At 40.7% G+C, this 13,810-nt stretch overlaps 1 protein-coding gene across 11 annotated transcripts in view; it reads left to right on the forward strand.

The window, feature by feature from the left end:
* Positions 1 to 13,810, forward strand: part of ARPP21 (cAMP regulated phosphoprotein 21) — a 144,227-nt gene that overhangs the window by 111,676 nt on the left and 18,741 nt on the right. For 7 of the 11 annotated variants that reach the window (XM_040593020.1, XM_040593019.1, XM_040593017.1 and 4 more), the window contains one exon: positions 7,057 to 7,104. The exons of the other annotated variants lie outside the window; for them this stretch is intronic. In XM_040593020.1, coding sequence (XP_040448954.1) covers positions 7,057 to 7,104 — 48 coding nt within the window. The remainder of the gene's footprint in view (positions 1 to 7,056; positions 7,105 to 13,810) is intronic. 11 annotated transcript variants of the gene reach the window in all.

The following is a 13,810-nucleotide window of genomic DNA, read 5'->3' on the forward strand; positions in this document are numbered from 1 at the left end:
ATTCACACCAAGAGAGAGCAAATACTGAGGGAAGAGAATACCGGTAGGCTCAACAACCATAAGAGTCTTAAAGACAGGCATTTATTTGTGGTTTTCTTTCAAGGCTTCTCAAGTTTTGTTCAACTTGTCTAGCACTAATTAAATTCTAAGCCATTTCTGACAGTGTTCCTGGGGTTTCACACTAATATACAGATTAGTCGTCGTCCCCCCCCCAGAGGATTAGCATGTATTAATCTCATGTCAGTTAATGTACAGGAGCAAGCAGAGAAAGAAAAGATTTCTAACAGCATTGTGTGGCGGTTAGGACTTCAAAATAACCTCTGTAAAAGTTGCAGAGGCCACACCACTAAGGTGTAGGGAATGTTTTAAGGTATTCAACAATGTCTACAAAGAATCTTTGTATTTCTGTCTATGCTTTGCCAAAAAGAGTTATACATCATCTCTATTGCTAATTCTGTGTTGGATCAATGCACAATGTTTCCGCTTCTTCCGATGGAATTTTCCAGCACTGAATAATTTGGAGGTTTATATTGTAGTCCTTGAGAACAAAGACAGATTTCTTTTTTTCTTTTTTTTCTTTTTTTAAAATTGTTATATTTTGTCTTTTCTGGTACCATCCTGCCTTTGCTAGAATTAGTGGAGCCCTACCACTGACAGACATGCTAGAAGGCCTCCCTGGAGGGGCAGAGGCCATTGCCAGCTCTGCTTCAGGCATGCTGCTCACAGTAGATCTATAAGCTTGGGGCTCAGTTTTCTGTAACTTTCCTGCAGATGAAAGCATGCCCCAGGATGGAGAAGTGCAGGAGGATTTTTGGGTCTAAGCTAATAATTGAATACTCAAAATGCACACCAGAGATCTGCACGGGGGGGGTGCGCACAGAATTTTCCCTTACAGTTGCTATTGACTGAGGATTTAAGAATTGAAGCACCCTTTGTGGTTGTAAGACTTAATAGAATAGGACACTTATTTAGATTTGGACATGACAGAAAGAATGTGTATATGAGCATGAGCTGCCAGGAAGAAGGGCCACAGTGTGTGTTCACTGCTAGGGCAGAGGAACTCAAGAGGAACGTCCCAGTAATGAAGTGGTGTTCTGCTGACCAGCAGTAACCGTAAAATGATCCCAGTGCTTTTACCTGAGTTTTGTTCGACCTTTGTTACAGTCAGTTATTGTTTTGCCTAAACCGTCCGCAAGAACTTCATCCCTCTGCAATTGCAAGGACATTGTCATTTTGACTCACCAACACTAGATATATAGAATCTATGCATTTGTACAGCAAGTGAGCAATTGATTTTATTTCTCTTTGGTTTGTTTGCAAGTGAATTAAGGCTGATAGTGTGGGTGTGTGAAGGAAGCAGCCTTTGATTCTTCCTAAAGAAAGGAGCTGGTTTCCTCCACAATAGGCAAGGATGCCCGATACCTCTCCAACCAGTTCTTAACCTCTTCCCCAGGTCCTGCTGTCTGTTGCAGCTTGCTCGTTATGCGCCAGAACAGATAGCATTCTTGCTGTGTGAGCTAATTGTAATGCATGATGGCTGGTAGCTGTCATTGGTATTGGACAAAAAATAAAAGAATTTGAATTTGCTGTTTGAGTGTCTGGATCTAACAACAGCTTGATTATTTCTGTTATTACTTGTGATACATAGTCCCTGCTGAGGTTTCACTTCCAATGGCTATCTCTGGCATTTATCATTATGAGTGATAAAGATAAACACAGGATTTCTTGCTGCAGACTGGCGAGTGTTCCTTTGTGGCCAACAGGATGTAGATTGAGAAGGGGAAGAGGTGATTCTTTACTCAGCCTTTGCTGCCAGTCTAAAGACCTAGCTGTAAATGCGAGTCAATTTACAGTAATTCACTCCAGAACTGACAAATAGAGATTGGTTAATAATATTCAGAGCTTCTGTTTCTGCTTCTGTTTATGTGCTGATGGCAAGATATGACTATATCCTTATCAGAAATATTATTTTCAGGATAGAGAGACAAATAAGCACACTGCTCAGTATGTTGAATGGAAATTCCTTTTTATCCAAGAAGTCCGAATCCCTAACGCAACCATACCTGAAAAATGTAAATTTAGATAAGCTTTTACCCCAATTTATCTGAAAGGAGCTAAGATTAGAAGTACTTTAACACAGGTTTTCCTTCTCTGTTTTTACATATTTAATCTAATTTTTATTTTCAATGCAGTTCCCAGTATCCTAATGTCTTAGTAACGAATACAGTCCTTTGACTACCATCATATAAACTCATTAAGAGCAAGGAAAGGAAAAGAAGCCAATCTGTGCCATAATGATTTTTGTACCATAGTCATACCAAGGAGCTACAGCTAGCATTGAGAGCCCTCTGTGCTAGAACTGTATGTATAAATGTGAAGGGATTTTCTTTTTCGCTCTTGATGCCCAGCATAGAGCTTGCATCCAGGGCTGAAAGAGTATTAAGGCACACACTGTGGTGGCCATCCAATTCAGGACTGTTGTCCATCTCTAGAAGGTTCCTTAGCTTAGGTAAATCAGAAAAAGAAAGAAGCTTTTACTGTGGCAGCTGTTCATTCATTCGCTACCTGTAAAACTCTGGGCACCCCGAGTTCCTGCTGAGTGCTGAAAACAGTAAGTAGCTTTTGAGATCATATGTGTAGGATCCCTAAGTGTGCTTTCCTAAATATTACTGTTTGGAATAATTCATATTTTTGCAAGTATTTGAACGTCTCCTTATCTTTAGTGTAAGTGTTCCTTATGTTTGCTTATGCAATGAAAACCCACAACCATTATGACAAGCGAGTAGTGGACTTTGCTTGTAAACAACAGCAGTCTTTTGCATGTTGCAAATCATTTCTTTCTGAAAGACCTTATCCCCTGTGGCATTACTTAAGAAAAAGAGAATAATAAGGTAGCCATTTCTGAGCAAGCAAATATTTAGGAGATATGTGTATATATATATATATATATATATGTATCCTTGCTCTTTGTCAACCTGTGTCATCAAAACAATTTATTATATGCTTCAGCACTCTCCTCAGGGCTTCCAAGTAGCATGCTGGTAAAACAGAACATCTTCAATAGCATCTGCTCAACAATGCTGCATTTCCAGTTTGCTCTTTGTTGAGAGCTACCTTTCATCAGGTACCAAGTCTGCAGGAGTGCATAAGACTGGATTTTTATAGGTCTTACAAAAGAACCTCCACAAATTAAAAAATTTAAGGGTACCAAGTACAACCTTATAGAATAAGCAAAAGAAGGGAAACGTTTTAAATTATAAGAAGCAATGTGTTGATTCAAAATGATTGCTGTGTTAATAGTTTGTATCAAATGGCAATTTTAATTCTGTCTCTATTGAAGAAATAGAAAGCAATTAATCTTTGTAGCACATTGTGAAAAATAAGGGCTTAAACAGGATCTCAGTGAGGCTGTTCCTTCACTTAACCTTGAGCTGGGCAATAAATAATTATAAATGCAGCTACATTGCAAGGCAAAAGTAATTTGGTGAAATAGAATTATCATCTAATGCAGGAATTAGAAACCTGAATTAGGTTTCATGATGTTCTTTGTTCCAGAAAAGTATGAATTTGCCTGTGATTTGTGTGTAAAAGAGTGGAGTCAGGTTTTACAAAGCATCTTTTATACCCAAGCTATCACCAGATGATTTGTATTGCACTGCTGGCGTGGGCAAATGCTCTTGCACTCTCTCAGCTATAACTCACATAAGGCTTCTGATGATAGGACTTGTTTTATGGAGGGAGAAGGTGATGTCCAAGGTGCATGGGTGTATTAACATCTTTTGAATAATTTCCTGTTCTTCAGTGAGGGCACCATATCATCAGTGCTGCCTTCCACAAATTTTTCAGTGATACTGCATCGTATAAAGTTTCTGCTCTGTTGTGAGCTGCTAAAGGGGGCTGAAGATACAAGTCAGAGCTGCTTTACCCTGACCCTCACTCTCCTGCCCATGCAGCTTCAGGGGACACTTTTCCCCTCAGTGCCACACTACTGTTCCTTGCAGCTCCCACGCATGCCTTGCAGATCCCAAAGCAGCATTGCTAACCTCACTTCACCTTGGGGCTTTTCAGCCAACTGAGTGAAAGCTGGTCAGTGAAAGGATCAATGATGCATGTATGGGATGGATCATCAGTTCATATCATGGGGCAGTGTACAGGATGCTTTCTCTGATAAGGAAAGGCAAAGGATGTGGAAAAATAAATAAATGCAGGAATATAAAGAGCTGTATTTTTCTACTCCAGACCTCTGCCCTAGCATGCTTGCCTACTGGAGCAATAGGCAGGAGCTGTTCAAGCCCCCGCCTAGCTCCTCAAAGATGGGAAGCCATGAGTTTGCTATTTCAGGGTCATGTTAAAGGAAGAAAACATTCCTAAGTAAAATAAAACAAATATTATTCTGCTTTTCTTTGAATTGCTCATCTGCCTCGAGAAACAGGACCTTGCGATATAAGGAGTAAGAACCATAGCTAACAGCAGTGGGTTTGTAGGGCGATGTTGGGTCTGCATTTTGGTACCGCTGATTTCATGGAGACACCATAAGTCTGCGGAGAACCATATTTATACTACTGTGGTGGAAACTTCACGAGTGATAAAGACTCATCTGCTTCTATCCAATTTGTCTTATGTTCATAGTGAGCTATGGAGTGTTTACAAACTAAACTGAAGAGACTTCTTAGCTTTATAAAATGTAAAAGGTGAATGTAATGTGTAACTGCACGAACACTCTTCATTTCTTCTATGCAAACTTGAGACTAACCAAAAGACTACAAAGGCTGACATGGTATGCTTCAATTGGACAGAAGCTGAGGAAGGCTAGTTTGTACCTTTTTTCCCTTTTTTCCCCCTTCGATGTATTTACTTGTTACATGATAAGGAAGAAAGTGGAAGTGCAGAGCTATTAATTTTTATTAAGAATGTTAGTCAGATGAGCAGTGTGTGGTAGGACTGAGTCTTTTTAGACCTCAAACAAATGAGTTTTCTGACCATTTTGAAGCGTGGAGGAGGGAAAAGTTAGTTCAGCTTCCCTCTGTTTTTTCTGCTTGGTCCTCATTAATATGTTACATGAGTTTACAGTGGTGTTGGAAATGCATTATGCAGCTCATTTTTGCTATAATATGGCCCGTTGTGTAAATAAGGAATATAATTTATTGAAGAAACAGGTGTGGACATGTGGAAATACAATTTGCCTTAGAGAGTTGTTTCTAATTGACTAGTAAAATGCTGTTTCCAAGTAGGTCATAATTAATCAGCAAGAACTCCTTTCCTGAGTTTCCTTCTGTAAATGAACAGATTCAGGACATCTGTCAAGTAGAAACTGAGAAAATGAGAGAGGGAAAAAGCCTGACTCTCCAGTGAGCAAAGTGGTTGTATTTCTGTGAAGCAATCACAGCAGAGCACTTCACTGGGTGATCGCAACATTGGCGATGGAAAGAAACACTGAATTTCTCATTTTTCATAGGTTTGTTAAAGTTTTAGTACACTTGTGGTAGCTACTGTATGCCAAGAAGGTGGCTAAACTAGGTCAAGAAGAATGATGGCACGAAAAAGGGGGCCAGTAAACCAAAACCTTTCTCTGATACCCCCTTAAGGGGTCTCACATTTTACCTCATTTTATTTACACATTTACCACATTTTACCTCATTTCATTACATTTTGGTGTGCAAGTACGTCAGTAGTTACTGTAATAGTTCAAATGAGGCTGCACTTGCTAAGCACAAAAGTGAATGACAAGAACTTGTGTTGAATATGCATTTTACAGCAGCATTGTTACAAGTGTTTTCAAAATCTTTAGGTCTGGAGATATTTAATTTGGAGATGAAAGAAGTGATAACCCAGTTCTTATAATATATTGTAGTAAAGTGAAAAATCTCAATAAATTTTGATCATCAGAAATGTGATCTAGCTTAATTTTTTGTATGTGTTGTGTTGGCAATACACCTGTCATGGTGAGAGGTATGACTTCACCATATACTCTCTGCTGGTGATGGAACAGGGTTGGATATTGGTGGATCTGCTGTGCAGGTGGTTGATTTCAGACTCTGCTTTAGCAGATTCAAGAATATCTCGTTATCTTCTTGTTCAGCAATTTGGAAATGAGATTTATTTTTTAATACCTGAAAGTCAAAGGACTCCCAGCTCTCCATTGTTTAGTGCAAGGACCATGGAGCTTGCTCATTAGAGAATATTTGCAGGGAAGGCAGGGCTTCCTGGATATGGAAAAGCAGGGAATGTCTGGGCGTCCATTCCAGGAATCAGCCCTCAGAATACCATCTGCTTAATTTGCAAGAGTTGGCTTCTCTTCAAAAATCTTAAAAACTATATTAGTGGAGTGGAACCCAGAAGTCCAACAGTTAGATGGGGTCATGTGTATAATTTCATAGTTGGGTTGTGCTGTAAATGAGCAAAAGCTGTAATGTTCCAGGTTGTTCAATTTCTTAGGTCAAGGTCATGTGTCATGTATTTCCAGTGATTTTGAAACTAGGGATAGTTTTACATTTGTTTTCCAAGAATCCCCATGAGTCACTTAAGAAACTGCCTTAGTCTTGCTGCACAGTGAAGGTACCAAAAGCACTCTTTCAGTATTCAGTTTATCAGCTGAATTTTTACCTTTACCACTCAAAAAGTGGCTATCCAAGCATTTTCTATTGCTTTCTAGTGTCTGAAGAAGGACAGAACTAAGAAGAAGATACTGAATCTATCCTTTTTAAAACCTTGTTTCTCTAAACACCTGCAATTTCTACAACTCACTGTGTCTATCATACTAGAAACACAGCCCGTGGGCTGCTGGTGTCCTTGGGAAGAATTGTGTTGGCCTCAAGAGTTGCCCTCTGTTGCATGAATGTACGAGGGACTTCCTAGTACCAGCAGCCAAATCTTGTTTAAAAAATGCTTAAGATTATTTTTTTTAAAAAAAAAAATTGTGAGGTTAAGAGCAGTCACTATATGATAGAAGGAAAGATGAAACAGGCAAGGCTTATTGAAATAGTTCCCCCAATTCGGCTGCTTTCATGTGAAAACCATCTGCCTCCTTTGACTTGTCCTTTCTTTTTTTCCCTGCAGTGGAGCTGTGGGGCACTGAAGCACATACTTACATCAATTCCTGTTCAGGTAATCATTTCACAGATATGAACCCCATCTTGCTCCATAAGACTTGCTTACATGTTTAGAATGCTTTCCTGTATAAGGATTTGCTTTCCTGTGTCCGAGGCAAGAGCATGAGCAAAACTGAGCAATGCTGCTTCCTAAGGGACAGCAAATTCTGTTCTGATCTCAGTTAACCAGCAAGCAGTTGTGGTTTCTTCACATCTTCAACACCCATGCTTTGAGCTGACCCCAGGACCAGATGAGTTTGTGTGGAGCTTTTTTGCCCATTTATTTTTCAGTATGTTTTGTGTTAGTCTGTTTCTTTCCAAAGACGAACATCCTTTATCTAGTTAACCAAAGTCCTATGTGTGTGACTTCAGAGTATGAGGAGAACATGTGTAGGCAGGTAAGTTCTTCTTCATATGATCAAACAAAGAGGAAAGGAAACTTGTGGCTTCAAGTGCCAACTCTCCCCAGGGCAGGAGGTTAACGTTTGACAAGACATCTGCCCTTTTGAAGTATCCCAGCAAAATCAAATGCAGATTTCATCGAGGCTTGATCTTCCGAAATTCACTTTGCCTACTCAGCGTACTTCTCACAGGGTTTTTCTCACGGGTCACAAATGATCCGCCTGGGCAAAACTGCTAACGTTGTATACGAATTCGTCTGTGCGCTTCCATGTCTGGACCTGTGTGAGGGATGAGGTAGTCTTTAAAAGCTGTCATGCTCAAAACCATTTTGAAGTCCTCCCGTGGTTTGCAGCTTAGGAAATAGGAAGATCAGAAATACTGCTGAGGGGCACTTCGGCAATTTGTAGGGCAAATCCTGTTGCAATATATATAATTATTAGGTAATAATTAAATATTGCATCTCATTCATATATGCCTAAGTTGCTGGAATTGACATTGTAGGGGCTACTTTTGTGTTAGCTTTTTCTGATTTCTGAATATTTAACCATGCCACCCCGGTGCTCTCTGAGACCATATGGACACAAATGCATCGACCTGGGTTCCTGTTTTAAAAAGCTGGAAGTGTGACCCTTTAAGGCAATGTGGCTGTAGCCAAGCAATGCCCAATTTCTGTCTTCAGTGCTTGATTTTTATTTCAGGGACCTGCTTGTCTCTGTACAGATGTCTTTGTGTGGTTTGCTCCAGATTTATTTCTCAAGCTTTTCTTACAGTTCATGCATCCATAGCTTTAGGAATAACTGCAGCTCCCTGCTGAAGGGTCCTTCAGTAGTGAAGCTGCTGTGATCACCCTATGGAAGAGCGGGGCTGGCATGAAGGGAGCTGTGGGGAGTATGGGACTTCTCTTTACTTCAGACCTTAACCTTCTGCTGGCATGAAGTGACATTTGGGACAGGTGCATCTGCACAGATCATCCTGCATCATCAGATTACTTATTTGTGTGCAGAGCTTGGGAGAGAATGGTGCTGCATGATTAAAGGGTATGTAGGTTTTTCCATCCTGGGTACTTCAGCCTTTGATCTGAAAAGCAGATTATTATCTACTGAGTTAGAACTGTATTTGTATTTTGGCACTACATTAAAATAGAACCTTAACAAAGAGATACCATTTGTCCTTGCTTTAGCAATAATATTGATCCCAAGAAGATGGAGAAGCTTTTGTCTCCTTGTTACAAAAGATTGTTATATTGACATAACAGAAACTGAAAAATTGAGTGTAATATAGGGGGGATTTTTCCTTTCATTTGAAGGGCAATACTGCAAAAGGACGCTTTACGGTTACTAGGCTGTAAAAGCAGATAGTAAAATACTCTCAGCTTTTACACAGTATTGGCTTTTTATGGCAGCTTTCCAGAACCACTGTCTTAGGCCTGGGAACCCCGTTACTATTATCCTTGGAGACCTAAGGAACCTGACATGTATGGAGCATTTCCAGTTTTCATGTAAACTTGTTGTTTGTGTTGCCATAGTTGCTAGAGCCCTCAAGTAGAGCCATGCCTGGTTATTATTGAACACCTAGTAAAAGGAGAGGGGGATGGGGGGGACTGTGTGCCTCAGCAAGTTTCTCAGCAGCTTAGAGAAATGGGGAGAAGGGGACAGCAAGGAGCAGATGGCAAGATCAGAAACCGCCTTCTCTCCTTTCGATGGTGCTCTCTGTTTAGTCATTTTCTTTCAAAGAGAGGCATGAAATTGTAAGTCTGTCACACTCGCTGTGTTACAAGATGCTGGGTTCTGTAATGAGATCTCAAAGGCCCAGGAGACCATCCTTCTCCCTATGGAAGAAAAATGAACTGCTGCTGCAGCAGCTAGGCTGGCTGCTGTGGCCGGAGAGGCTGTGCAGCACGGAGAACCTGGGAAGCCGACCGAGGAGGTGGAGCAACAGTTTTCCAGTAAGTTGGGCTCTTCAGACAAAGTAACATTTCTGCCCACATGTGGAAGTTAGCCTTCCAGTTAAAATGTCCCAAAAGACATTCTGAAGATACCAACATAGATATGGGTGTTTAGGAAGGTGGGAGATTTGGAACCTATTTAAGAATGAAATTTTCCAGTGGACAGGGGATAAAATAAATGTTTTCTGGATTAGAACTTGTGGGAGGAATAGAAATAAGAATTTTCTGGTCACTTTTACTGCCCTGATTACTGGCATGCTGTGAGGGTTATTTCATTGCTTTAGAATGGCAAGTGCAGGCATGTGGTGGGGCAGGGAAGGGTACTCTCATGTCTTCTGTCATTGAAATCAAGTCAGGGGCTGTGGTGATTACTACCTCCTACCCAATTTGCAGAAGAGAGGAGGGAATCCCTCTTCTGCTCGGAGGTAAAGTTTAGCAGAATGTTTCTGGTCTTTTGGTAAGGTAGAATTTGAGGCATGCTACAAACACATTCCTTTATTTAAGTGACAAATGTAAATCTGAAGGTTGTAGACAAGAAAGAGAAAGGAGTGACTTCCACATTACAGCTTTGATATTCAAGCTGTTGCTGAAAAAACAAAATGCTGCTGTTCTTCTCTCTTGCTTGAAGAAATCTATTTCTTCCTTGTATTTCTATTAAGTGCTGTAAAAAAAAATCATAATTACAGTGTACTAAACTAATTCTTTTACACTGCATTAAGCTTAAAATAATGTTGAATCCATATTTCCATTAGCTAGCAATGAAAAAACTATTAAGAATAACACTTAACATACAATCAATTCAATTCCTGCAAGTGTTTCTAAAGAAGAATGGTGCTGCAGAGCCATAAATAAATGAAGTGATAGCCTGCACTGTGCTGTAATATCTGTACTACCCAGAATTTCAATTCAAGGGAAAAAAAAGTTATTTCTTATAATCATTAGATTAGAGCTACAAAAAATAGATAAAGGGGCAGGTTCAAAATGGTGCTGAGCTCTTCCTTCCCATATGCTTTAGGGAAATCAGGGAAATAACTACTAAGTTTTGCCAGGTTTGCATCTTCTCCGGGTCTCGATCTGTAAAGCGTTTAGCTAGCCTAGTTTTAAAGTATCAATCTGTATATAGTTGTTTTATACTATTTCAGTTACAGTGTCACAGGGGTGATTTTCTTACAGAGACTAAATACAGAAACATGATTCTGTCAGGCATTTACTGGCATAAACTTAAGAAATGGTCAACTTCCTCTAAAAAGTTACATGAACTCATTCTGTAAGTATGCGATACGTCCAAGGTCCTCAGGTTATACAGTAATGGGTACCATAGAAATAGATAGATACTCATTATCACTTCCCAAGGGAATGTTTTGGATGAAATAGAAGTTCAAACACCAGAAACAAACTCTTTGATAAATGTGTTTTATCTTTTGGAGACAAGCCAATTACAGTATTATTGCTGATAAACTTTTTATAATCCACAGCAAGATGTAACTGTTTTGGCCAAGTCATTAATTTCTCTTGTTGCTCTTAATTTAGGAGCTGTAAAGACACAAAGATGAGCTTCCTGGTGTGTCAAAATGGGAAGACTGTAATAATTGAAGGCAGGCCCAATTTGTAAAACTTTCCCTGGTAATGTGAGAAGAGCCTGCCTTGGCTCTGTCTAGGGAGATGTCCTCTTCAAACCACCCTCTGAAGGCTAGGTTGACTGTCTGCGCTAGAATGTCAGAGGGTAGCGTTTAGCCCAAAGTGTCTTAATCTAAAATAATTTTTCACTGCTTTTACAGTAGTGGAACATTGCTGTGGGAGGAGACTGGCATGGTGCTTTTTCTGTGCTCCTTTCCCAGTGCTGTTCTGAGCCATCGGAAGAGCCTGGCTCTTACTGTGGGTTTGAACTGGTGTGCCCAGTGAACAAGTGTGCCCAGTAACTTGCTTCCTTCGCAGAAGTGGCAGTGCAGGTGCCAGCATGGCCATGGTGACCACATGGCCGAGTCCCCATCCCATTCTGGATATTAGCACAGCTAAACCACAGCAGCACATGGGTCACTTTACCAGTCCTGTTGCAGTCGTGCAGCAGGCAGGCGCAGGCAAGGTCTGTGGTGTGCTGGCAGCCTGTAGGTCCACAGCCTGTGGTTTGCTTCAGTGCCTACAACCTGGAAGTAAGAGGCAGCTATTTTCCACCTTCCCCCTAAAAGGCAGCATCTAAACTGTGACCTTCTTTGCCAAAGTTTGTTCCAGAGCCAATTTGTAAATGCTTTGTACGCCAGCTTTAGCTGGGAAGTCCCAGCCACTCTCACCATTGTAAGCCAATGAAAATACAGCTTTGATGTGTTTCCTTAGGTGCTCAGATGCCATTGCATGTGCGGTATTATCATGAAAAACACATTATCGCAGTAGTTCAGGGCCTTCGGGCATCTGATGTTGCCAGTTGCCTTCACTTCTTGCTGGTATGTAATTTATCACCGACGTGGCCTGCCCTGCTAAAATGTGCCCTTTGTGGGCAGAGGCGAAGCTAATATACTTTCAAAGTGTATTTGAATTGCTTCAATAAATCACAGCTGTCACTGTGAGCAGTTTTATCACTTGCCAGAACAATATGTTATCTTCATGCTTTATAGTCTTGATATTATTCTGGACCTTTATTTGTGTAAATTGTAATGCATCATAACTTATTTTATAAAAAAAAAAAAAAAAATTGAGCAGCCCTCATTCTTTTGTTTTATGATTTTTTAAATGGAAACTTTCCCTTGCTCTGTAAAGAAGACAGCATTTTTATGGGATGTGTTTTATAGTTCTAATTATTATTTTTATTATTAATTAGCTCTAAGAACACTTGCAGTTTGTTTTCAATTTGTTCATTTTCATTCTTTTACGCAGTTCATGCAGCTGGGGTAGCTTTGTTTTGTCGCCCACTCTGCTGTGTAGCAGGAAGAGCAGCTACACAGGGATCCATGGCCGGGGAGGCTCTGCAGCAGGCAGGACGGTGGGGAGGTGCAGGAGCCTCCCAGCCTCAAAGAGTTTGTTTGCTGTCTGTGCAGAATATCCACCAAGCTAATCAATTGTGTGGATTTAAAATAAAAAACTTCCTTAAATCTGGAAAGCAGCTGCAGACGAGCCCTCATACCTGAGACCTGCAGGGTGTCATGACAGGGAAGTTATGAGTCGTTAACTGGGCCTAAGGCGTAGTTCCTTCTTCTGCCGGTCCTTCCCCGGAATCATAGAAAACAGCTGGGAGTGTGAGCGGCGCAAGGACTCAGAGCTGTGATGTGGTGCCCTGGCTCAGGCATGGGCTGGTGAGGGGGAAAGTTGTGTCTCAGCAGCCAGATCCACTCTCCTGGGCAAGGACCAACCGTGCTCCCACTGCCTGCCGTGTCCCTGTCCCAGGTGTGCTGCGTGGGACTGCTACCACCCACCAGCTCAGCCTCCCGGCCAGGCAGGTTCCTGCTGACATCACTGCAAGCTCCAGACTGACACAAGCTCATCCATTATATTTTTATTCTCATGCCACGGTGGTAGATCTGTTTGTGAGTGTGACCTGTGGCTCCTTCAGGATCTCACTGTTAACTCCTTGCAATGAGAGCCTCTCCTCAGCTTTCCTTTCTCAGGGGTGCTTTGACATTAAATGTGCTGTTTCCAGGACAGCCAGTAAAATGGCTCCTTTTTATGGCCATGCCTAAAATACCAGTGAATATTTATGAACCAATTATCCGTGGCTTCTCCTATGATGGGGAAAAAAGTGCTTTTCTTTTAATTGATGCAATAGCTCATTCCAGAATATGAGAACAAGGACTATAAACTAGTCAGTTTTTATAATTAGGGATTTATTTATTTGCAACAGATATATTTGCTAAAATGTGAAGATTGTATTCATCTGGGGTTTAGTTTGAAGAAGTTATGCTGATTTTTTAAAACTGAACAATGGCTCTACTGTAAGGAATATTTATAGGTGTAGATTGAGTTCCTTGTCATGAGGAGCAGTCTGAAGGTATGACTTACATTTGTCCTTTTGCCGTTACAGAAGTTAGTGTTTATTCTCAAGGTTTGCACTCAGAATGAGCAGTTGTTGCTAAAGAACATTTTGCAGATGTGTTTGCAGATCCTGTGATTTTCCTTTTCAAAAATTTTAGCTACACAGACATTTTCAGCTGATTGGCTAGGCACACCAGCCACCACTTCAGAAATGCACATTGTAAATTTTACATGGAGAGAAATTTCTGGCAGCTGCTTTGCAGTTTGACTTTGAGGAGCCCCAGAAGAAGTATGTGAAATTCAGTTACCCCACCCAGACAGCATAAGCAAGAAATAAGTATTTTAGCCTAAGGTCGAATTGGAAGATGGTGCTGCATTAAATTCAATGATTGCATGTATAGGAATGCATATATAC

The sequence above is a fragment of the Falco naumanni genome, chromosome 4, assembly GCF_017639655.2.
Source record: "Falco naumanni isolate bFalNau1 chromosome 4, bFalNau1.pat, whole genome shotgun sequence".
Lineage (NCBI taxonomy): Eukaryota > Metazoa > Chordata > Aves > Falconiformes > Falconidae > Falco > Falco naumanni.